Here is a 25,129-nt window from a genome sequence, read left to right on the forward strand (position 1 = left end):
AGATGGTCAATGATATCATTTGTTTTCTCAAAATTAGGGCGGAGGGCCTTACTATCTCATTGGTCGTGCTTTGGGTCCAGAAGTTGGTGTCAGCATTGGACTATGTTTTTTTCTTGGAAATGCAGTTGCTGGAGCAATGTGAGTATACAATCTGACCTTTTGTGTTAATTGCTACTCACTTGGTGAATGTAGCAAAGGAGGCTACATTGCTTTCATTATCTGACACTACTAGCAAATGAGGTTACATTACTTTCATCATTTGGCACTATCTATAAGTTTGAGTTAATGTTGCTATTACGTATCTGTCTTACAGGTATGTATTGGGAGCTGTGGAAACCTTCCTTGATGCTGTACCAGCTGCTGGAATTCTTAGAGGTATTTCTTGAGTGAGATTGTCACAATTGATTTATTGGCTAGAATTTAATGTTTTGAAAAGACTGCAGATCATAATTTTGCTATGAATGCTCCTTGGATCTTGTCTTTTTTATAGGAGTAATTCTTTTTTGTGTCTACTTGTATGGACATGTTTGATGGTAATCTGTTCTCTTCCTTGGTTATATGAATCATTATTTTCAATGAGTACATTTTTGCTGATGCTTTACTGGGTAATACATTATTTTGTCAAAATCATTTGTATTTCTGAATTTTACTTTGTCATTTATGCAGAAACTGTCACAAGAGTTAATGGTACAGATATTGCGGAGCCCATTACAAGGCCAAGTTTGCACGACCTGCAAATTTATGGGATTGTCGTGACTATTCTTCTCTGCTTCATAGTTTTTGGTGGTGTAAAAATTATTAATCGTGTCGCACCGGCATTCCTTGTACCTGTTGTATTCTCATTGGTGTGCATATTCTCTGGCATTCTTTTGGCAAGGAATGATCGTCCAGCAGGTTTATTGTTTATGCCTACTTTTTTTTTTCAAAATTGTTTTGAAAGCTTTGTGTGAAGTGTTCTGCTACTTAGAAGTTGATTGTACACGCTTAAAAGTTAAGATATATGAAGAAAAGCTTGTTTGACAGTGTAAGGTTAAATCTTGTTGCTCTTTCTTAGTAGAATGCTGTCGACCAATTCATTTTGTTCTGGCCTTGAGAATAGTGGAAACTTATTGCTATTGCTAAGCTAGTCTGTAATAATAAATCTCAATTGATATCTCAACCTCTGCAATTTCCAGCATTTGTATTGCTTCATAGTGGCCCTTAGTACCTTACTGCTTTGAGAAAAGGCCCAAAATGGGGGTCAAGATTCGGACTTCCACTCAAAATAGTCCCTATACTTTGAGGTGGAGCACTAATAATCCTCCATCTTTCAAAGAATGGAGCAGATGTAGTGCTAGGTAACTGATACCGTCTATAACTAACAGAATGCCTCATGTCCCTTTAAAGTTCACGTTCTCTGAAATAAAAGCTGATTGCTCTGCTCTTCTGAGTTGCTCTCTTTTTCTGCACTCTGTTGATTACTTCTTAAGGTTTAAACTTTTTGAAGCTCTTTCAGACAATGGTTTCATCAACTTTAAACAGTCACCCCTTTCTTTTCTCACCTAACACATTCCCATGTGACTGTTTCTTAACATGTGACTGTTAAAAGCATATTCTAGTCTTCAGAATTTATCTCGGATTCGGCAGTGATAGAAGCTCGTAATTGCAATTCGTAGCTCACTGCACACCATCATCATGTTGTGTACTCACCACCTTCTTCTTGTTTATATTATTAGTCATCTCAGTTGTGCAATTCCACTCTCTTCCTGTTTTTTCTTTCACTAGTACAAAAAAGGGAAATTAGGACAAGAAGAACATGTCAAATACACTGAATACTCTCTTCCAGTAAATTAAAAAGAAAAATACTTAAAGGACAAGAAGAACATGTCAAACACACTGAATATTTATGTCCATTTACAGCTTCCCAACTACTCATACAGGGAAGTAAAGGCAACAGCTGAATCCGTTGCTGATGCCATTGCTGATAACAGAGCTGGGTTGGTTCACCTTCCATGGACCGGAAGTATTCTGTTTGTTTTAGTTGGGAAAAAATATCCAGGACTAAATGTGTTCCAGTTTTGGAAAGATGAAGGACTATTAGTGCTCCAACTCAAAGAATAGGGACTATTTTTTTTTAGACAAGTAGCAATTTTATTCAGTAAAAACTTAATCACCCCAGAAAAAGTTGCTAAGTTGGAAACTTTACAAGCATCAAAAGTGTGAACCCTATGCAATTATACATTGCCAATTCTATACTAACTCTCGTACTTACCCCCTCATATTCCGTTTACACCAAAAAAGGAACAAGCTAAGACAATTCATCTTAATTTTCTGGATAGAACTGCTAGTGCCTTCAAGATGTCTACCATTCATCTCTTTCCACACTGTCCACCAAATGCAAGCAAGAATGATCTTCCATCAGTCCTCCTCCCCACCTCTATTCTCAATACCCCACCAATTGTTCAGCAGTGCCAAAGTAGAACTAGGTATTACCCAAGTTATTCCGGAAATACAAAAGAACATGTGCCACAGGTTTATAGTGGTCCTGCAGTATTGCCTGTTCACACAAAAGACATCTTGAACAAATCTGAAGACCTTTTCTTTGTAGCTTCTCTTGAGTTAGGCAAGCTTTCCTAATCACCAACCAAACAAAGAATGGCACCTTTATAGGTATATTTACTTTCCAGGCTTTTTTCCAAGGACAATTCTCCTTTACAGGACGTCTTTGATTCAACTGCCAATTCACTGACTTTACTAAGAAGGCCCCTATACTGTTTAGTTTCCATCTGAGTCTGTCTGTAGAATCCGTGCATCCACAAGCAGTGTGACGAAACTCTCTACTTCCCTGTCATTAAGAGCTCTTCTAAAGATTAGATTCCACCCTTGTTGACTCCACATTTGGTTGATCATGTCATATTGTTGGAGACTTGTAGAATAAAGAACGGGATACATAGACTTCAGATTGCTCTGCGCAATCCAATGATCAGCCCAAAAATCAGTTTTTCTTCCATCAACCACAATAATCTCCACATTTTCCAGTAGTCTTGCCTTTGGTTTCTGATAGTTCTCCACACACTGCTACCATAGGGACTATTAACTTCATTTGCGGTCCACTGGTTCAACATCACATATTTCTGGGATATGAAACTCCTCCAAAGTGCATTGCCTTCATTATTGAACCTCCAAAGCCATTTTTGTAGCATACTTCTATTATGCAGTCTCAGGTTCTTTATGCCCAAACTGCCATGTTTTTTGCTCAAGGTTATAGCTTCCCATTTTACTAGATTGCTGCTTTTCTTCTCTTTGTTGCCTTGCCAAAGAAAGTCTCTTCTCAATCTGTCAATTCTTTTTTTGACTTCTTTGGGTAATGGAAAGATAGACATTATGTAAGTTGGAAGAGCATCTGAAACTGAATTAATGAAAGTCAGTCTCCCACCTAGGGAAAGATACTAAATTTCCACCTTTACAATTTTTTGTCAGACCTTTCTATAACCTCATTCTATATTGCTGCAGAACAGTTTTTAGCCCCCAAGGGCATCCCCAAATAAATTGTAGGAAGAGCTCCCACCTAACAACCAAGGTTACTTGCCAGAGATAGCAAATTTCGAACATTGTTGACCGTTTAAAGAAAACTTTTTTTCGCAGTTAACATGTAAACCTGACAAAGCTTTAAAATAGTTAGGATGGATCTGAGATGTCTGATAGGTATCACATCAGCTTCACAAATACTAGAGAGTCAACGGCATACAAAAGATGATATATTTCCATTCCTTTAATGGCTTTTGGTTGAGATCCAAAGCCTATGATCCAACCATTCAACCGTGTGATCTTAATCATATGATTAAGTCCTTCCATGACTATCAAGAATAAAAAAGGTGATAAAGGATCACCTTGTCTAATCCCCCTTTGAGATTGGAAAAAACCTTCAGGCCCACCATTAATCAATACTGAGCATTTGACATTAGAAATGCAAAATCTGATCCAGTTTATCCAGAATAGGGACTATTTTGAGTGGAAGTCAAAATTTAGAGGACCATTTTGGCTATTTTCTCTTACTGATTCCTTTATGGACTTAGCTCCCTGCCTCCTGTGTTTAGGACGTTCTAAATTTACAGTTAGGTTGGACGTATACTACTCAATGATGATAGCCTAGATCTTCAATTGCTAATTTCTCTCTTTGCTTAATGGGATGAATGCCAGTGTCACATTTTTGAGATTTAGACAATTTAAAAGTTTTTTATCCCTTACATCATCATCAATTTAGAAGGAGGGAGCAGAGTTCTAGCTTTGTTCCTAGTATGCAAGCGGCTCATGAAAACTCTAGTGCTTTCATGAATGAATGTGGTAAACCCATCAATCTTTTCGTTACATATCGGGGACAGGGAGCCAGCCCAGCTAACTCGATTTCCCGAAGAAAAGAGGGGGCGCTCTTCCAATATTGAGCTCCTAGCCCTACCTCTATATAGAAATGGTAGGAACTGGGAGTGAGTGAACTACCTGAAACAATGTGAAGTCACCCCTATTTCGCTGTCCAGGGAGCTGTTGACTAATGACCTAAAAAATGCGTGACGTTTGGGAAGCATGAGCAACCCTTCGCGCACGAGATAGCAATGACAGGAGATTGACCGGTCGGGGTCGAGTGATCTCAGGGGTTTAGGGGTGCTTCTCCTGCTGCGACTACCCCCCTCTTCTATTTGAAAGGTAAAGGCCCACCAGAGAGAGGCTAGTGCTTTCATGAATGAATGCGGTAAACCCATCAATCTTTTCGTTACATATCGGGGACAGGGAACCAGCCCAGCTAACTCGATTTCCCGAAGAAAAGAGGGGGCGCTCTTCCAATATTGAGCTCCTAGCCCTACCTCTCTTTTTTCAAAAGTATATAGAAATGGTAGGCACTGGGAGTGAGTGAACTACCCGGGGAGAAAGGGGCAACCTCTCTATAGAAGGGAAGGGAAAGGGTTATCCGCCCATAATGATTGTAGAGTCTCTCAGGGTTGGAGGTCTAATAGCAATCACATCAAGTCCTCTCCCTCTTACTCAGAATAGCTATTCTGATCCATAGTTAAACCTGATTTTCTCCTGTTTGAATATATGACAGCAAGCTCATTACTTTCTGTTGCTATGCATGGTACAGTTGGAATCACGGGGTTGAGTTCGGAATCTTTTAAGGACAATTGGGGTCCTGCATATCAGAGGACTAGTAATGCTGGGATTCCAGATCCTAATGGAAAGATATACTGGAGTTTCAAGTAAGGCTTGCAAATCTTTTTTTCCTTCTCTCTTGTTCAATTTGCGTGGTAGTTTTGCCAGGAATAAATTGTCCATTTTTTCTGCCTTTTACTTCAGTGATGCGTAAGTTCTAAGTGTGAAACTGGGTCTAATATTTGATTCTTTTTCCATGTAAGTGCGTTGGTAGGTCTCTTTTTCCCTGCGGTGACTGGGATCATGGCAGGTTCGAACCGTTCAGCCTCGCTAAAGGATACTCAGCGTTCAATTCCTATTGGGACATTAGCAGCAACGTTGACGACTAGTGCCTTATATCTAGTTTCAGTGCTGTTCTTTGGATCCGTTGCAACTCGAGATAAGCTTTTGACTGACAGGTTTGTCTAAATTGCAATGCTCTTATGATGCTTCTTGTTACTGCCTTTTTCCTAAATAAATACAGTGGTTTGAATGGCATAGTTTCTAAAATGAGACTCAAGTATGTTGAGGTATATCAATTACTTCCCAAAATATGAGTAGGCGGTGAATACGATCATGTGTAGCTAAATATGATCAATGTAAGCGTATAAAACAAGAGACAATACCACAAGTTCAACTTAGTCATGAAGTAACATGATGCGTGTGACCTACTGTAATATAGTGCAGAAACTAAAATGGTGGGTACACTAGCAACCCGAAAAAATTCCAAGAGGGCACATCAATTTTGTCAAAGTAAGGTCCCAAGGACTTCGCAATGGCCATGAGGGCATCAAGTATAAGGAAGCATCTAAGTATAAGGCCACGAGCGCATCAAGTGTAAGGCCATGAAGGCATCACTAAGGCCAGGAGGGCATCACATAACTCACACCTCCTCCTGTTGTTTTGTATGATGCTCGCCTTTCTAGGAAAAATGAACACCATCTTAGGAGTCCATAATATCTCCCAAAAGGATATTTTCATTCAAAACATAAGGCTTTCAAGCTGTCAAAACATTTTTTTAACATGTCGAGTTCCATTTCAACATAGATATTTCAAACTTCAGCATAAACATGTCTTCTTATATCATAGTTTTGGGAGTTTAAATAACATCATGCAATCATAAATGAGTTCAAATAACATATTCACATAAACGATTTGTTCTTTAGTACTTCCATGACTAAGCGACACTATCATATCAACGTCATTTCTTGTCCCAAATGCTTATGGGTGTCTTGGGGTGTTGGCCTTAGGCCAATCAACCTCATTTTATTGCTATGAGGTGAGCCATGGCTTGAACCTCTTCCAAATCACCCAAAACCACAACGTATGGCCTACCCATAACCTGTGCAAGTCACAAACTCCAGCTCAAGCTATAGTGAAAAGATTACCTTAAGAGATCAAAATCTTAATTCTTGACCCTTGCGGAATTTCAGGTGGAGCATCTAGACAAAATCAATCAATTTGGGGATTCGAAAACATTAAGCAACCACATTAAACTCACCTGAATGGCTTAGAAGAAATTTGGGGTGAAATCCTCCACTTGGAGTTGTGTCCTAGACTAGGAGTTGGGAGAAAGAGGAAAATCCCAAATTTTGCAATTAGATTGTTCACCACACTGGGCACGTGTGATAGCATGTGCGCCGCTTACCCTGGAAATTAACTATATGTTGTAGCCCACGTAACATGCACACTTCAGGCCTGGCCAGCCTTCAACGTGCAATAGGTGCACAGTAGGGACCAAATCTGCTGCCTCTACTTGCCTTTGGTCAAAACACACGGTAAGCCCCACTGGCTGTCCGGTCTTTATTCAACTCGAAAATTCAATCATTGATATGCGATTGGGGGCTACAGTGTGCCCCCTGTATCTTCCTCAACTTTTAACCTCCAAAATAACTTCCCCTTGGCTAGAGTTCATACCTCAAATCCTATCCAACATATTCCCAACATTACAATCATCATTCAAACACCAAAGCTAAGCAGCCCAAACTTTGCCAGCACGTAATCATTAAAATGGTTCATTTAATTGATAAAAACAGTAAAATTCCAAATCTAACGGGGCATATCAGGTGCACTAAGAAGTGGGCTAGTCCCAGTCCTTTCACTAAAAAGATAATTAAGGGGATTTGCACTTGAGACCAGATTAGTGTGTATATATAGAATATCTAGAGATAACTGTGAGAGAGAGGATTATTTGAGCTTTCTTTTAGAAGAGCTGAAAATTGTGAAGAAGTCTTAGAAGTTCCCAAAGGAAAAAGCAGTAGCTACGATTGAGCTGAGAGTTTAGATGATCTTTCTTTTAAGCTTTGGAATTTTTTTGTCATTCAAGTGTTTACTAGTTACTAGTTCTGGAACACGTGCGTTGCACATGTATCTCATGTTAATTATTATCAATGGTTTAAAATGATATAAATAATATTGAAGTACGTATGTGATGAGAATGGTAGAAGGTAAATACAAGTGTGAATTGATGAATGATTAGTCAATTGGGCTGATATTTATTGTCATTGCAAAGCACCAACATTTAAAAAATTATTTTCAAATTATGAATGTGAGAATATCCTTTATTTCTAGAGGTAAAATCTGAATTTGGGGAGAAAAAATGTTTCTTTTTGTACCTTCTAATATCGTTGGATCAGGATAGTGGGTGGATGAATAAGCATAAACCACAATTTGAGTTTAACCCATGAATAGTTCAAAAAAGAGCCATTCAAAATATTACAAGGATAGCAAGTTAATAAAGACAATAAAACAAATAAAATTAACTTATGTGAAAAATACTGTTGGAAAAAGAATCATTAGTGTTCTCTTGAAAAACATACCAAAAATTGCAAACAAAATTAACTTAACTATAATTTGCAAATTGTGAATACATGAAATTCAATAGCACCTCATCATCTTCACATTTGATATTTTTTTAACCATGCTTGCAGCCTAGTGTGCTTAGAGAATATGATTGCTACAATTTGTTCACTAACTCTTGTTTGTGTGATACCAACAGTTGAAAATCATACTTGAGGTCCTTTAAGACGAAGAAGGGTAGAAAACTTATAATATTCATATTCATAGGTTAAAAATGAGAGGAAATCCCTCTATTTATAGCCAAGAAATGTTAGTATGAATAGGTGCTAATTGTGGTTTATCAGGAAAGTCACAACCGTTCGAAAAAGTCGCAACAGAAAAGTCACAACCTTTTGAAAAAGTCTTAAACCTTCAAAAACATCACAACCCTTCAATATGAAAAGGTGTCTACTTTTAATATAATATAGAAATATACTTAACTGAGTATTTTTAGTAGGGGTATTATAGTAATTTAACATTCAGGTTAGGGAGTTCATGCTTTTTAGGTAGTATAGATAGATAGATATAGATAGATAGATAGATAAACTGTAAATTGTGAGATGGTTGCTACAGTTAATCAACTAGAATTTTGCTTTATATCACCGTATTTTGCATCAATGGATTTACTTCTTCGCCTTTGCATAAATTGTAAGTGGATATTCAGTTCCGGTTCTCACTATTATTGGTTCAAATCAATGATGCTTTTTGCTTTTGAATTTAGTATTGATCACTTTCTTATGCTGTCATCTAGCTAGGGTTTAGAAGACATGGGTATGTCAGAGACAGTTTTCGGTTTCCTTGTATATTATGAACGGCTCTCTGTCATTTTAATTATAAGGCTGATACTCCTTGTAATCTCAATATATTTGGGATCTGAAAGTTTTAATGGCTTGTAATTGACCCATAAGTATGTAACTTTGTATGAAAGAGATTATATTATTGTAGTGAATGGTATTTCAAAATCTACTTATGGTGCATGGCTAATGCACTCATGCAGGTTGTTGACCGCTTCAATTGCTTGGCCATTTCCAGCAATTGTTTATGTCGGTATCATCCTTTCAACCTTAGGGGCAGCCCTTCAAAGCTTGACTGGTGCACCACGTCTCCTTGCTGCGATTGCAAACGATGATATTCTACCTGTTCTGAACTATTTTAAAGTGGTAGATGGAGGTGAGCCCCATGTGGCTACTTTCTTCACTGCCTTCATCTGTATTGGATGTGTCGTAATTGGAAATTTGGATCTTATTTCACCAACCATAACAATGTTTTACCTCCTATGCTATGCTGGTGTGAACTTATCCTGCTTCCTTCTGGATCTGTTGGATGCTCCCAGCTGGCGACCTCGGTGGAAATTCCACCACTGGAGTCTCTCTCTTGTTGGAGCTTTACTTTGTATAGGTATTTTCTTCTACTTTTGTTGTTGGAGAACTGGTATTCTTTCTCTGTTTTGGTTTATATCGCTGGAAATAAACTAATTGTCTATGCTCTAACATACATATTTGCTTCATATTGCTTTATCTTTCCCAAGAAAACCATCATCTTGGTGCTGCCTGTTATACATTAGTGAGTATCCAGGAGCTTGTAACTGCTAATATTTGACTTGGACCTTTACTTGTCCATATATTGCTTCTCCCATTATGTGTCGTTTATCATTTAGCCTATTTCTGACAGATTTGGTAACATTTTCCCAAGTAATGTTTCGTTAATTTGATTTTGTACTCAGCTACCAAACTAGGCTTTTGTTATCAATTCTAGTTTTAGAGGTTGAAAGGGCTGAATGTGTTCTTTTTGCTTTTTGCTGCGCTTTATAGAAACTATATTCGAAAAAAATATGAAGATAATTAGGAATGATTACAATTATTTGGCAGTTTATGATTAGCAAAATGTCGAACTTCTTACAGTTTTTCTATTAAGAAATTTGTTCAAGAGAAGAAAAAAAATTAACGTTTAAATATATAACCAGTCAGAAAGAAATTTACTTGTGGACACTGGTGGCCTTCATTCAAATTATGGACGGAGTATAGGTCTTGTAACCTTCAATGTGGTGAACAACTTCGTGATTTTTTATAATTGAGATGCACTTTGAGATTTTTTAAGTTTACTGAATAAATTGAAAACTAAGTTCTTTTAAGTGAAATGGGGTGAGAAAAAAGAAGTGGTAGCAATATATAGGACCTTCATGCCCTCAAAAGAACCATTTATACTTCAAAAAGCTCCCAGGCCCTTTTCCCGAGACTCATCTCTAAGGTCCCTTCCGGGCTTCTAGAGCTCCTATTCCGGTGATATTTGATCACCGGAATCGTCCTCTGGCCCTTTTTTTAGCAATTCTCTCTTTCTTTTCAGATATGGATGACGATGTCATCTATTTCACGGTAGGATTCATATAGTACAACATCATAAGGAAGGTCTCAAGAGCTGAAACTTGGTATGAATGGGTGGAAAGAGGACGCAATATGATGACAAGAGCGAGAGCTTCAGCCAGAAGACGATGGAGTGGATAGGCCATGTCCTCAGAAATCTGTGGCCAAAATTTATAAATGATTGTAAAATGAAGGTAGGAGATGGAGGGAAGACCTTCTTTTGGGAGGAATACTAGGTGGGACAGGGACCTGTTAAAGTCAGTTTTTCTCACCAGTTCAGCTTGAGCCTTTAGAAAGTGGCCACTGTCAAAGAGATTAGAGATAACCAGGGATGGAACTTCAGATTCAGTTAAATGATTGGGAGGGGAGCAGAATGGTTAGATTTCTAAACACCCTGGAGCAATGCAAGGGCCTCAACACCAAGTGAGGATAAACTAAATTGAATTCCAGACAAACAGGGGAGATTCTCAATGGGGTCAGTTTACAGAAACTCTCAGAGGTCACACACTCAACAGGTCATGGAAGATGATAAGAAAAGTTAAGGTGCCTTTCAAGGTGACCTGTTTTACCTGACTTTTCGCTAAACAGGCTGCTCTTTCTCAGGATAACCTTATAAAAAGAGGTTTTCAATTGTGTTCTGGATGTTCTTTTTGTGAATGTGAGGCAGAGACAATAAATCATCTCTTTCTACACTGTAGAGAGACTGAAACTGTGGAAAATTTTCATCAACCTAAGGGGCATCAGACTATGCCAAGGAATATATAAAGGAAGCTTTAGCTTGTTGAAATAGGGATTGAAATCAGTCAGGGTGCAAAGAGAGATGGAAGATTATCCCAGCTTGCATATGGTGGACTATTTGGTTGCAAAGGAACCAGAGATACTTTGAAAACAAGAGCTTGCGCTATGCAGAAAATAAAGATGAAATGTCTGGGCCTTGTCAATTTTTGGTGTAAGCATGAGTATCCTCAAGAAGAAGAGGATAGTCCTAGCATTTTAGATTACTTATGAGTTCATACGTGGATATTTACACTTCTGTGATTTTTTATTGCAAGTATTACTGAAATACTTCTTGAGTATTCCTTTGTTTATAATACAAGTGACCTTTTCTCAAATAAAAAAGAGGTAAAAATGTGGTGCAAAGCAAGTTGTATTGGTTTTTTGCAACCTTGGACACCAAGTTGAAGTTCTAATTTGTCCAAGAATAGGTGTGTGGACTTGCTTTCAAGTCCAAGAAGCCCATGTCTGAAGTTTCAATGGTTCAAGAAGCCCAAGTTTCCCAAATAAGGACTTACTATTTCTATTCTTGTTTCCTTCCATACTAAGTTCGTAGTTTCATTTATAGTTTCCTTTCAAAATAGGTATTCTACTTTCCTTGTACTTAGCTATTTCCTGACAAATTACCTTCCCCGGAAAAAGACATTAGAATAGGACTTCTAGTTATCAAATAAGAGATCCTAAGCTCTAAAGTGGTCGCACGCCCACATGTCAGTATAGTTACATGTTTCTGAGTAGCTGCTGAATGCAATTTGAGCTTTAATTGCTATCTTTCTTCTTTATCCTTGTCTTTATTCCAAGTATGGTCGTTGTAGTTTTTATCTTGTTTTCATTGTGTGTGGTGCGTCTTTATCACACTAATTGCTTACAAGTGGTTGCTTTAGAACTTCTAAACATTTGATCATTCAAGAACACCCAACCCTTAACTGTAATCTCATCCATCTGTGTCATCCAGAACCAAAACTTATTGTCGCTCTTTTGTAGTCATTTCTTGTTTCAAACAAGTGAGTAGTTATTCTAAATTATCATCAGTCATTTTGTTTTTAAATCAATTGATTCCAAGTTATACAGCCCAAATAACTTTGATTCTTGAAATCAAACAATTCAGCTCTTGTTGATGGGTTCTTTCTGAACTTGAGAATCATGTCAATGTGTCTATTCCGCTGATTGCTATGGTAAAATAAAGGACAGAAGAAAGTATATCTCTTTTAGGCTTGGCAAAAATGTAAATATTAACCTGGTTTATAATCCTTCTGATAGTTTGCTACTTTGCTTGGACATGGGTTTGGAGCCTTGGAGGATTCTGGGTTATCGTTCCTTCCCCTTTTCTACGAGTCGGTGAATCCAGTTTCGGAAATATTGTTACTACTAACCTGGTTATTATCCATCGAATGGTTTGCTTGGAAATGGGTTGGAGGATTTTGGGTCACTGTTCCTCCGCTTTCTATATTCTTCTACAACTCGATGTTTTTAGTTTGGAAGAATTCAAACTCTTGGACTCAGGGATCTGATTGATTCCCTTAAAGATCTCGTAATTTGCCTTTTCTGATTGTTGTTGCTTAGTCCAATGTAATTGGTTGTACCCTTCTTGGGTTTCTTGAAAGTGGTAACAGAGAATATTAATATCAGCACAGAGGCTGTGCTAGAGCCATATTTACAGTTCAGAAAGCTGCACAGGGTCTCCCTGTATTATCTTACTAGGAATCAATCATGTCCAGTTACGATTCTGCATCATCTACAAAGTTTTATTTACACCAGAAATGAAACAAAATTTCATCTTGATTTTCTGGTTAGAGCTATATCTGTCTTCCAAGACATCTTGCATTTCTCTCTCTCCAAATTATTCACCATATGCATGCAGGTAATTTTTTTTCCCACCATTTCTTTTGCCTCAGAGAGCCACCATTGTAATTCAGCACTTCAGCAGGTCCCAAGTAGCCTTAGGCATAGTGCACCTGAGTCCTACTATGTTTAGGAACAGCTGCAATAGCTGATCTGTTATTGGGTAATGTTAGAAGAGGTGGCTAATGCCTTTTGAGTCAGCACCACATAAAAAACATCTGGAACATAACTAGATCTCCTCATCCTGCTTGCTGAGACTTGTTCTTTTTTCTTTCTAGGACCCGTGTAGACAGTCACATTAAATAGTAGTTTTGGTTTATGTAATAGTGGGAAGAGTGAGAATCTTGGTTTATGGACGTATGCCATCCAGATGTAGAATGACCTCTTTCTTTGCTTGAATAGCGGTACATTGCTGATGAATCCAGACTCCAGTCATTATCATCTTACTCGTCCTAGCAAGGAGTGACTTCCCCACGCCCCAGTTTTTTTAATTTTTTTAAAGACACTGTATAGAATTCTATCTTCTTGTGCATTTCAGAGTAATGAGTGTTCTCTTTCTGCTGTTCCTTTTCAGTGATCATGTTTTTAATTTCATGGACATTCACTGTGGTATCACTAGCTCTAGCAAGTCTAATCTATTATTATGTGAGTATCAAGGGGAAAGCAGGAGACTGGGGTGATGGTTTCAAGAGTGCATATTTTCAGCTTGCTCTTCGTAGTTTACGATCTTTGGGAGGTATGTGTTTTTCTATTTATATATCTATTTATTCATTTAAATTTCTTGTCAAACAACATAAAACATCTTTTGTACTGTCCATTCCTTGTTGTCTTAAAACATCTGATTGCTCCTTGCATGTGTATTCTATAATTGCTTAAAGGTTGAGTGAAACAAACACAATTTAGGATTGCCATTGCAGGTCTTCACTTTTTTCAATTATGTTGTTTACCTAGGATTTGTCTGTGCAAAAATATATATCTGTATATTTTTTGGATCTTATGTTGCTTTTGATTCGGTTATTACAATTGAAGAAGGTGTTTCTCATTATAGTTAATTTGTTTGTTACCCCATTAACGTTGCTTAATGTTCAGCAACACTTTTTGGTGTGCCAGTGCCTAGCTTAGGCATTTTAATTCTGAAAATGTGCACCAGATGGTTGACTGCCATACTATTTCAGAAAGATTGGATCCTTATATTGCTTCAATTCTCACCGACGTTTGTTGCTCTTAACCACTTCTTTTTTTCCAAATCTGAATGGTGTTTGGATACTTCTTCTGCTTTGGTCTAACATTGTGGCAAGTGATTGGATGCAAGTCTAGGCAAGTGCATTTGAATCATGTCTTAAATCCTCCCATGTAGTTGAGATTATAATCTAGATTAGATTTGGGTCTTGATTCCCCGGTCTTGAACCATGCAAATTTTATACCTTTTAAAGGAAGATGAACACCGAGAACTTCTGCATTGCTCTTGGTATAAGCTGCATCCTCTTTGAACCATGTATGCCTATACCTTATAAAGGAAGATGAACACCGAGAACTTCTGCATTGTTCTTGGTATAAGTTGCATCCTGTGATCCTCTCCCTCAGGAACCTTACTGTATCAAAATTATCTCTTATTGTATTATAAATCTCTCAAACTTTTTAGAACTATCTTTGACCCTTTCAATTAGCACATATGCTCTTCAAAATCTCACCCATATGTTGCTTCTTGTACTCCTTAATCCTGATGCAATGGTGTTGGCTCCTCTTTTGAACTCCACAATATCCATCTTTCGCTTATCCTACAATAAGATAATCACCTGCAGTCCTTTCGGGGACATCCGATAAAATTAGAACAATACGGAGAAGATTAGCATGGCCCTTGCACAAGAATAATGCAGAAGCAAAATAAAAAGATTAAAACAGGAAATTAAAGATAGGAGAAATTTGAGAAATCAATCCCCAAATCTCAAAAAGTAATTACTAAGAAGCCTAATTGGTTATGGTCGACCTGATTAGTGGATTAGGGCTAATCATGTTTACTAGCATATTCAATTCAAGTACTTAGATGAAAGTGATCTAGACCCCTAATTGAGTAATTAAAGACAATAATTAGTATAAGACTAATTACTTTTTTCAATTAGTTGAGTAAGAACCATAGATATCAAGCAAAGAATTAACTTACCTCTTAGAAGAATTGTTTTGTAAGATAAATTATAAGTTACCAATACACAAAGGTGTAAATTAAAGAAATCTCAATAAAATTGATACTCCCTTCGTTTCAAAAAGAATGGTCTAGTTTGACTTGACACGGAGTTTAAGAAAATAAAGAAGAGTTTCAATCTTGTGGTCCTAAATTAAAGTTATGTCAAATGTACCAAATGCTCTTTAATCTTGTGGCCTTAAACATGTCACATGAAAAACTGAGATTAAAGTGTTGTCAACAAAAAGAAAGAAATGGGCCATTTATTTTGAAACAAGACTAAAAAGAAAAGGTCATTCTTTTTTTAACGGAGGGAGATAATAATGTGTCCAAAAGTTAAAATAAGTATTTTGGACGGCAAAGGGCGACAAGGGTCTGCCTCACCTGAGACCTTGACGACAGTCTTCTCAGGGCTTCTATAGCTTTATTTTTGTCCATGGGGCTATCAATATGTATGCTAGTATCAATATTTACAATTGTAAAAGGCTTGTATTACAAGGCTTCAAAAAACTCAAAAATTGTTTCTGCACCCTCTACATAATTTTCTTTACACCAGAATATGAAAGAGAAAAAACACTTCATTTTGATTCTGTACGTAGTGTCTTCAAAATATTTGACACTTCTTTCTGTACAATCTGCCAATGCAAGCTAGGACAACATTCCACCACTTTTTCTATCTGATATTCTTGCTGCATTGTTCCAACACAACAAAATGTCCTTTGTATCTTTAGACACTACCCATTTGACCCTAACAAAGACAACAACAATTGCTAAAAGGATATCAGTAACCTTATAATACAGGATTAAATAACGGTTGTTTCTTGGCCTCCTTCCAACCTAAGCTGCTCATACTCAGGTGTGGGTGTCCAATACGGGTAAGGATCTAGAGGTCAGATCCTCTATGATCTAAATTTTAAGATTTGGGGATATGGATCTATGTATGGATACAAGTGCAGGGATTTGACTAAAGAAAATTCAGATATCTAAAGATTAGTTTTTGGATGGCGAGAGGCGATAAAAGGCGACAAGGGTCTGCCTCACCTTGTGGCGAGGCGAGTGTCGAGGCGCTCGCCTTTTTGAAGTGCGGCACCAATTAATACCAAAACTTAAAATATTTAATTGCATATGTAAATAAGTAAAATCTCAATAGCAATAGCATATTAGCAAATATTTCAATTCAAAAACTGAAAATAGATAGTACATACTAAAAGTCTAGAACTTGAATGAGAAAAAAACATAACAAAAGTCAAAACAAAGGTAGAAGTGACTATGGAGTCCGAAGAAGAAGGAAAAAGAAGCAGAGGAAGAAGAAAGAAATCTGATAAAGAAAAGAATAAATATGCATTGGTTGGACTTTGAAGTCGACGAAAAAGTCTGGCTGGTCATCGGAGGAGTCTAGTCGAAAACACTAAAATTATCCTTTATCTTTTAAAACCCTAAATCGGTAGCCTTTTTTAAGAAAATACAAAAGGCGACGCCTTTCTCGCCTCTCACCTTTTGTTGCCTTTTGAAGATCGCCTCGCCTCGCCTTGCCTCGTTTTTGCCATTGGCAACAAGGTGATCACCTTTCACAACACTGCTAAAGATAGAGTTATAAAACCTAAATTACGAGATATTATGTGAAGAACTTGAGGAAAATCCTGGAAGGAGATAGAAGGAAAGGGAGCGGCGATAGAAATTTATATATACAAGCTATTTCATTTTCTTCAATTCCACATTGATTTTTGTTTTGATTACACAAATCAATGGATTTTTCCAGAATTTCTCCTTGAATATGGTCAAAGTACCCAAAACTGCTTGACCAGACTGGGTACGGATCCCACACGACTCGACACGGGTGTGGTATCGAAAGTGAAGAGTCCGAGCAACTCCTAAGATTAACAACATCTTGATGACATTGAAAAACATCTGGATGTCAATCGAAACCTTGATGACAACACTGAAGTGCACATCAAGCGATGCGAGACGCTCAACAAGTTTTGAGCCTCGCTTAAGGACTTGAGTGCGGTTTTTATACACTGATCCCTGCTGACTCCAATTGGTGGTATGAAATAAGAGGTGTGACATTTAAAAGGAAAAACCATGCCTTCGTATAAAAAAAAAATCCCGTTCTTATAAGCATCGAAAATCATATTTTTTCTTTTGAGAGAACATTTTCAAACAATTCAAAATAATCAAACATGGGAAAAACGATTTCATCAAGGAATCTATAAAAAATGATTTCATAGAGGAAACCATTTTCTCTAAAAAAAAAAAAAAGTTTGCGATGCCAAACACTCCCTATATGGGTATTCTCAAAATGGAAAAGGGCCAAAATTACCCCTACCGTATAAGAATGGTTCACAAAATACCCTCCATTCACCTGTTGGTCTGAAAATAGCCCTAACCTATTTTTTGGCTCTAGATTACCCCTCAAATTAACACCCTAAATCTTATGGCTTTTTGCAATTTAAGATTTCCACATGGCCTATTATAATTCGCCACATATATTATTTATAATTTAAAACTGAACCCACGCATTTCATAAATCCAAACCACCCCTAATAATCTAATTCGTTTCTTTAAATCTTTAAACCCACGGCTCATTCTCATTTTAGAGACCGGATAAGATAATCTTATGACTTTTTGGCTTCTCTTCTCGTATGGGAAATGGTTCACAAATACCCTTCATCCACATATTGGTCTAAAAGTACCCCTAAAAGTTTTTTGGATAAGAAAACAAAGACAAGGCACAGAGAGTTGAAGGCACAGGGAAATAGCTATTAAATGATGACTTTGGTTTACTAGAGACTACTTGAACCTCCACGCTCTTTAGTATAAGATTTGAGTCTCACATGTCTACCATTTTACCACCAGGGAATCTTGAAAGTGAATTGTACTCCATTAATTTATTTTTGTATTATCACGAGTTCAAACTTGAAAGAACTTTCAATTTTTAAGTGAAACTACTTGAGTTAACTTTTAGCAAGTTGTCTATAACTAGTGTAAATAGTCAATTATCTATTACTGCAAAAGGATGGTGTAATGGAACTTGAAGGGTAAGTCACTTAATTTATTGCAATATAAGCATTATTGAGGTAATAATAATTTGGTGCACCGAAGGAAAATACCTTCTTATATTTTTTTCCTATTCAATAAACATTATATAATTGAAGTCTAGTAAACTGTCATCCTGGTTAAACAGTTCACGTATTAATATCCATCCAAAGGCCTCTATGTTTTCCTTTTCCATGTCCTTCCATATCCTTGGAAAACATTACAGTACTAGGAAATACATCTATTTAACTTAAATATGCTGCAAAATGCTCTGTTATTAATTGCAAATAACAGAAACTGAAGAATTTGCATCTTTTATTCTTGGCAATATCTTCAATTTTCTCAAGAAAGGGTTATTCTTGTGAACTTACACTGCCTGTAGACATCCAGAAAGGACATGCATTTAACATCCAATTGTATATGCAGCAAGTCAGGTACATCCCAAAAATTGGTACCCTATCCCCCTCATATTTTGTCGTCCATGGGGCAAGCTGCCAGAAAATGTACCTTGTCATCCTAAGCTAGCAGACTTTGCCAACTGTATGAAGAAAAAAGGCAGGGGAATGTCCATCTTTATTTCTATTATAGATGGAGATTACCATGAACGTGTTGAGGACGCCAAGGCAGCTTGTAAGCAGCTAAGTACGTATATTGACTACAAGCAATGTGAAGGTGTAGCAGAAATAGTTGTTGCTCCCAACATGTCAGAAGGCTTTAGAGGCATTGTTCAGACTATGGGGCTTGGGAATCTCAAGCCAAACATTATTGTTATGCGGTACCCTGAGATATGGCGGCGTGAAAATTTGATTGAAATTCCTGCTACCTTTGTTGGCATAATAAATGACTGCATTGTTGCAAACAAGGCAGTAGTTATTGTGAAGGGTCTAGATGAATGGCCTAATGAGTATCAAAGACAGTATGGAACCATTGATTTGTACTGGATAGTCAGAGATGGTGGTCTTATGCTGTTGCTATCTCAACTTCTTCTCACAAAAGATAGCTTTGAGGGCTGTAAGATCCAGGTTTTCTGCATTGCTGAGGAAGATTCTGATGCAGAGGGACTCAAGGCTGATGTAAAGAAATTTCTTTATGACCTTCGGATGCAAGCTGAGGTAATTGTCATTTCCATGAAGTCATGGGAAGGCCAAGGGGAGCAGCAAGAATATATTGAAGCATTCAGTGCTGCTCAGGGAAGAATAGCTAGTTATCTGGGAGAGATGAAAGAGAGAGCGGAGAGGGATAAGACTCCTTTGATGGCTGATGGAAAGCCAGTGGTTGTCAATGAGCAGCAAGTTGAGAAATTCCTGTATACCACTTTGAAGCTGAATTCAACGATTCTAAAATACTCGAGAATGGCTGCAGTTGTGTTTGTAAGTCTTCCTCCTCCTCCTGCCAATCATCCAGCATTTTTCTACATGGAATACATGGACCTATTGGTTGAAAATGTACCCAGGCTCTTGATAGTTCGTGGATATCGTCGAGATGTTGTCACTCTGTTTACGTAGGTAGTTCTGTTCATACGCTTCCTTTTTCTCTTCTTTTACCTCCTTTGCTTTATCTTAATAGTTTCAATTCAATTCAATTTGTTACTTTTGTTGTTTTTCTCTTTTCTACTGGAGGTGGGTGTACAATATACTAGTTTTTGTATCATTAATTCTTTTGAACTGAATATTTGGGGAAAGAAAATTTTGTTATTGATGAATCTCTAGGTGATTATTAATTAGTCTTTTAAGAAAACGTTGAAATAGAAAATTTCGTTATTGATGAATGTCAAGTTGGCTTTATCAAAAAAACGAATGTCAAGTTGGTTAAAGTACACTTTGTTCTATGAATCACTCTCAAATAGTGTATAATCATTTCTCTAATTGTTACCTTTGCGTCAAATCTTTTTGCTTGCTTCCTTTTGTTGCACGATGCCCAAAAAAAATTGATCAACGTTGTTCAATTGATTTTCTTTGAATTTTTTTTTACACTCTACTTAATATAAAGAGAGAATCTGCAGCCTTTTGTGACCAAATTGAATGTCATTGTGATATGCTACTTTTATGAGTCTCTGGTTTCTCGTGTGTCCGTATCGTGTATCTTATGACAATTACAAATTTTGCGTTTGTTTAAAAAAATAAACTGTCGATATTTTAAGACTCTCTGTCTGAAATGTAAAAATAAAAATAAAAATAAAAAGGTCAAAAACTTCCGTTAATCATTTGAAGTTAGGATATAATGTTCTCCAAGTTCAATATTGGAATTTATAATACCAATCTTCAACACTAAAAATACAATTTTAAAGAAAATTAAAGTATGGTAAAACCTATGTAAACTAATATTGTCGGAATTATGAAATATTATTATTTTCTTGAGTTATTGTATAATCAATAAATTAATACTTATAATTTAAAGAGTGTTTTGTACGGGGGATTAAGCCTTGAGCTTTTTATGGGTGTCGGTGCAGATCGCCTATTGGTTGGTTTGAAGTAGGTGAAACTCAAATATTAGGACCAAATCTTGTTCACCAAGATGTTTTAAAAGTAAAGTTGATACAAGAGAGACTGAAGACTGCTTAGAGTCTACAAGTCTACAAAAATCATATGCAAACGTATGTCGTAGAGACCGAATTTCAGGTTGATGACTGAGTATTCTTAAAGGTATCACCTATAAAAGGCGTTATGAGATTTTGGAGGAAAGGTAAGTTGAGCCTCAAATATGTTGGGTCATACAAAGTTATACGTAGAATTTGCCAGGTAGCTTATGAGATGGACTTGCCTCGAAAGTTAGTTGCAGTACATTTGGTCTTCCATGTGTGGATAATACGCAAATGCTTGAAAGATCCTACACAGGTTATTCCCATAGAAGGTATGGAACTCTCAAAAGATTTATCATATGAGGAACTCCTAGTGACAATATTAGATCGATAGTCAGAAACTTGAGGACCAAAGATGTAGTATCAATCAAGGTACTTTGGAAGTGTTAGAATGTATAAGAAGCCACTTGGGAAGCAGAGGCTAACATGAGGGTCAAGTATCCCCACTTATTTCAGTAGTCGCCCAAAGGTTCTTAAAGTCATAACTCATTTCATTTGAGTATCAGTTTTATCCGTATTTTGTAGTACTGCTTTATTATATGTTATATGTTTAGGTAATTGATACAGACACCATATATTCCTTAGATTGAGATGTCCACAATATCAAATATCTTATATTAGTTAGTGTAGTTTCCATTCGTATAAGGCCAAGCTGAGCCTTGTGGATATTCATTGCATATTGTTGTGTTGTGATGCTCTTTGAAGCAATGTATATGTATTTTGGTTAGCTGACAGGTTTTGGATAGGCCTATATATAAATGAAACTCTGTCAATTTTTATTTTTTTTAAAAAGAATCATCTTAAAGTGCAGCCTTCAATCGAGGACAAATGATCTAAAGGGGGATAATGTAATAGCCAGTAACTTAAAATACATTAGCGACTCGTAAACGCCAATGCATAAGTGTGGTATCGGGGGAATATATCGTTTAAAATGGTTAAGCCTACCATGTAACCCTTATATTTAGTCATTTGAAGGGTTAAACAAAAGTTTTAGGCCAAAGAGATTATTTAAGAAAAGATTCAAGTTTAAAAGTTCATTATGGAGGAATACTACAAATGATCTCATTTATCAACTGAATTTGAACGAGCATACTTCCTAATATAAGGAGTTAGTGGACCTACAACCTATCAAATGAAAGGTATTTGAGTTTAGTTTCCATCAAATAAACCGCTTGTTAATACGACTTTAGAGTAAAAAGTTATTTACATTCTATGATAGACACACGCACTGACCAATCACTGCGGGACACGTGACACTTCAAAGAAAGTCAGTCAAACTTGTTTTTATATTAGAAGTTTGGAATTTCTTTTTTTATATACTCCAAAACGTGTAAGGACTGATTTTAAGTTATTTCTTCAAGTCTTGCTCATCTCCAATCCTCCCAAATTTAAGGTAAGTTGATTTCTTCAAGAATCAAGTGTATTTCTCTCCATAAACCTATAGATATACTTAGCCAAGTGTTTTCTTGAAGGGAAAAAGTGTTGTTCTTGAAGAATAGAAAGGACATGGATTGATTTTCTTCGACATAGAGGTATGAGTCCTCTTCTATCTCCATAAATAGTATTATAAGGATGCTTTAAGTATAATTTACGGGTAGGACTCACGCAACGGTGATAGAAAATCGTGAGTCCATATTTTACCCATTATAGATGATGTTCTTAGTAAGGAGGGAGCTTGTAGAAGGATGTGTTGGCTGTTGTTTTAACCAAATGAGGGGTGGATGATATTGTATTGGGGTAGTAAGCTGGTTACGATAAAACGGAAGGCTAGGTACAGAAAACGCGACTCTTATAGTACTTGAAAGTTTGTCGCTCGCCAAATGTTTGATGAAATACTTAAATTGCTTAAGAATATGTTGTAGTTGTTTATATGAGCTCCAATTATTGTAATTGATGGCAATAGTTCTCTACCATCTTAAATTATGAGCTTATAAGGGAATTTGATGTTGTTGACAAAAAAATCATGGGATGGTGTTTAGAAGCCATGAGTTTGACTTTATATGTTAATTTTGGATGATTAAGGGGTTGGTTCTTTATGGTTAACGGATTGAAGAATAATATTGAACGCGTAAATAATTCATGATCCCACTTGAAAAGTAGATAAAGAGAATGGTGTGGTGATACTCTATCTATCTATCGTAATTGTTAAGCTTGTCGCTCGTGAACTATTGGGGTGTTTTAGCTTGTTGTGCTCTTTGATTAGCTTCTTATAGTACATTTTTATGGTGTTATGTTATAGATAAAGTTGTCAGCAAAGGAGTTTGACGACGCGACATAAGGTAGTAAGTCCTGAATTAAGGTATGTAAAGTTAAAACCTATTTTGCCATTATGGCACGACTGGAAGTTGCATGTTCTTCCGATAAATGTCGTCAGAGATTATATGATACTTAAAAGCAAGTTATTCTATTTTATAAACCCTCTCATGTTGGATTCCTAAACCTATAAAGTTATAGTACTCTTTTCTGGTCAAGAAAGTCATATGTTTCACATAACTATGTGTGCCTTTAGTTGAAATTCTTAGAAGTTAGCGGGTATATATGTTGCATAAATTTAAAAAAAGCGGTTAGCTACGGACTATTTTTAGGTGTAGGTCACAAGATATATATATATATATATATATGATTCTTAAGCTAAAGAAAGTAACCACAAATTGTATTACAAGTTGTATGATTTATAAGTTAATTATTATAAGTCTTTGCATGCAATTGAGATTATAAAATACTCTACAGCGTGGAGTGGCTATTTTTAGGGCTACTACGTGCAACACTATTCTGTGCACAGAATTCAGATAGAGTTAGTTGGAATTTCCCGTCGTGAACTTCCTTGGCTGACACAGGCCTGCGGGTAAACAATACGGGAGCCCTGGGACGTACCTTGATAGACCTCAAACTATAAGATTTTAGGCGCGGTCGTGACATTGAGCTACATATGCCATACAAGGTTCACTGATCGCCGACAGTAGGTCATCATGTGACTCCCTGACAGTTCGTTTTACAAAGAGCAAAGAAGTTATATAACGAAGTAAGGATATCACTTAGGCAAATTATAGGAATTTTATGTATATAATTAATGAGCCATGGAATGTTGGATGAGGACCCTTTAGATTGGTCATAATTCTAGTTTTGGATTATGTTTCGTGCATACATATGCTCAGATTTACCTATCCTGATATTTAATTTATTTGAGCATTCTTACATGTCTACTTGTTATTCAGTCTGCTTTACTACCAGTACATGTTTTATATGTACTGATGTCTCTATTTTTGTGGCGCCGCATTTCTACCAATATAGGCTCAGGTACTTAGGAGAACAAACATTTTCTAGTAGACCAGAGACTTCCAATTTAGCAGTTGGTAAGCTTCATCCCTACTTGGAGTTATCAGATATTTAGAACCTTTATTTTACTGTGTATGTACATATGTCAGATTCCTATCTCGACTAGTTAAGTTTGCATCGCTAAAAATTCACAATTAGTCATACAAAATTTCATTAAGCAATTTTCTCTATTGGGTTAAGCGCAAGATATATACATGCGGGTCTATATAATAATTCAGAGAAAATTAAAAGTGAGAAAGTTCGAGAAAACAAAAAGGTTTCAAAATAGAATTAATTACTTTCAATGAATTCTTAACTTTCACTAAAGATTTTTATATACGTTCTTCTATAGATATGCAAATATAGAATTTTATTTGCATTTTATTCTGCAAATAGGTCGATGGGGAAAATAAAACTCCCCACCTTAAAATAGAAATAATCTTTATTCTTTTGTCAACAAAAAAGTTATTATTTTAAATAGATGATTTCCTAATTCTATTATTTTATTTATCAATCAGAAAAGCGAATAGTTATCATATTCTCAAATACATTCTCTTTATAGGCTTCTTAGACTTAATTTTATTTCCGTTGTAAAGTAGTCTAGTGGGACCTTTTTTATCTATGTTTTAGTATGTGTCTTGATATATATTCCGTTGCTTATGAGCCGACAACTTTGAGATGATTTTAGTACAGATAATTAGTTGGTGCTTGTATAAATCCTCAATGTTCGCTCCATTCTAGTTGGGGTGTGACAAGTAAAAACAACATTCATGAACTCGGGATCATGCTTAATAATCTAAGTTATTGCAATAAAATGGATGTCAATTGACTTTTCAGTTACATGTATGAATATGATACATGTTTAGAGGTTCAGAGTTTGGAAGAAATTGTGGATACCAACGGAGAAAACAATGTTAATGATGAAGTTGACGTTGATATAATACATTTGGAAGGAGTTACATGGTAAGGAAGCACTTAATATCACATCTAGAACTCTTCATGTTCTTTTGGTGAAGTTCAAGAAGACGACACCAAAACTTTTGGATG

At 36.5% G+C, this 25,129-nt stretch overlaps 1 protein-coding gene across 4 annotated transcripts in view; it reads left to right on the forward strand.

Annotated features, from left to right (window-relative positions):
• Positions 1 to 19,957, forward strand: part of LOC102606011 (cation-chloride cotransporter 1-like) — a 35,172-nt gene extending 15,215 nt beyond the window's left edge. For 3 of the 4 annotated variants that reach the window (XM_015314260.1, XM_015314261.1, XM_015314262.1), the window contains 8 exons: positions 38 to 138; positions 314 to 375; positions 667 to 894; positions 5,114 to 5,228; positions 5,385 to 5,579; positions 8,996 to 9,396; positions 13,549 to 13,710; positions 18,616 to 19,891. In XM_015314260.1, coding sequence (XP_015169746.1) covers positions 38 to 138; positions 314 to 375; positions 667 to 894; positions 5,114 to 5,228; positions 5,385 to 5,579; positions 8,996 to 9,396; positions 13,549 to 13,710; positions 18,616 to 19,694 — 2,343 coding nt within the window. In that variant the 3' untranslated portion in view covers positions 19,695 to 19,891. Of the gene's footprint in view, positions 1 to 37; positions 139 to 313; positions 376 to 666; positions 895 to 5,113; positions 5,229 to 5,384; positions 5,580 to 8,995; positions 9,397 to 13,548; positions 13,711 to 18,615 lie in introns of all 4 variants that reach the window. The other variant, XM_006359032.2, reaches the window with a different exon arrangement.
• Positions 19,958 to 25,129: the final 5,172 nt, after the last annotated feature.

This window comes from Solanum tuberosum, unplaced genomic scaffold (assembly GCF_000226075.1).
Source record: "Solanum tuberosum cultivar DM 1-3 516 R44 unplaced genomic scaffold, SolTub_3.0 scf00287, whole genome shotgun sequence".
In the NCBI taxonomy this organism is placed as follows: domain Eukaryota; kingdom Viridiplantae; phylum Streptophyta; class Magnoliopsida; order Solanales; family Solanaceae; genus Solanum; species Solanum tuberosum.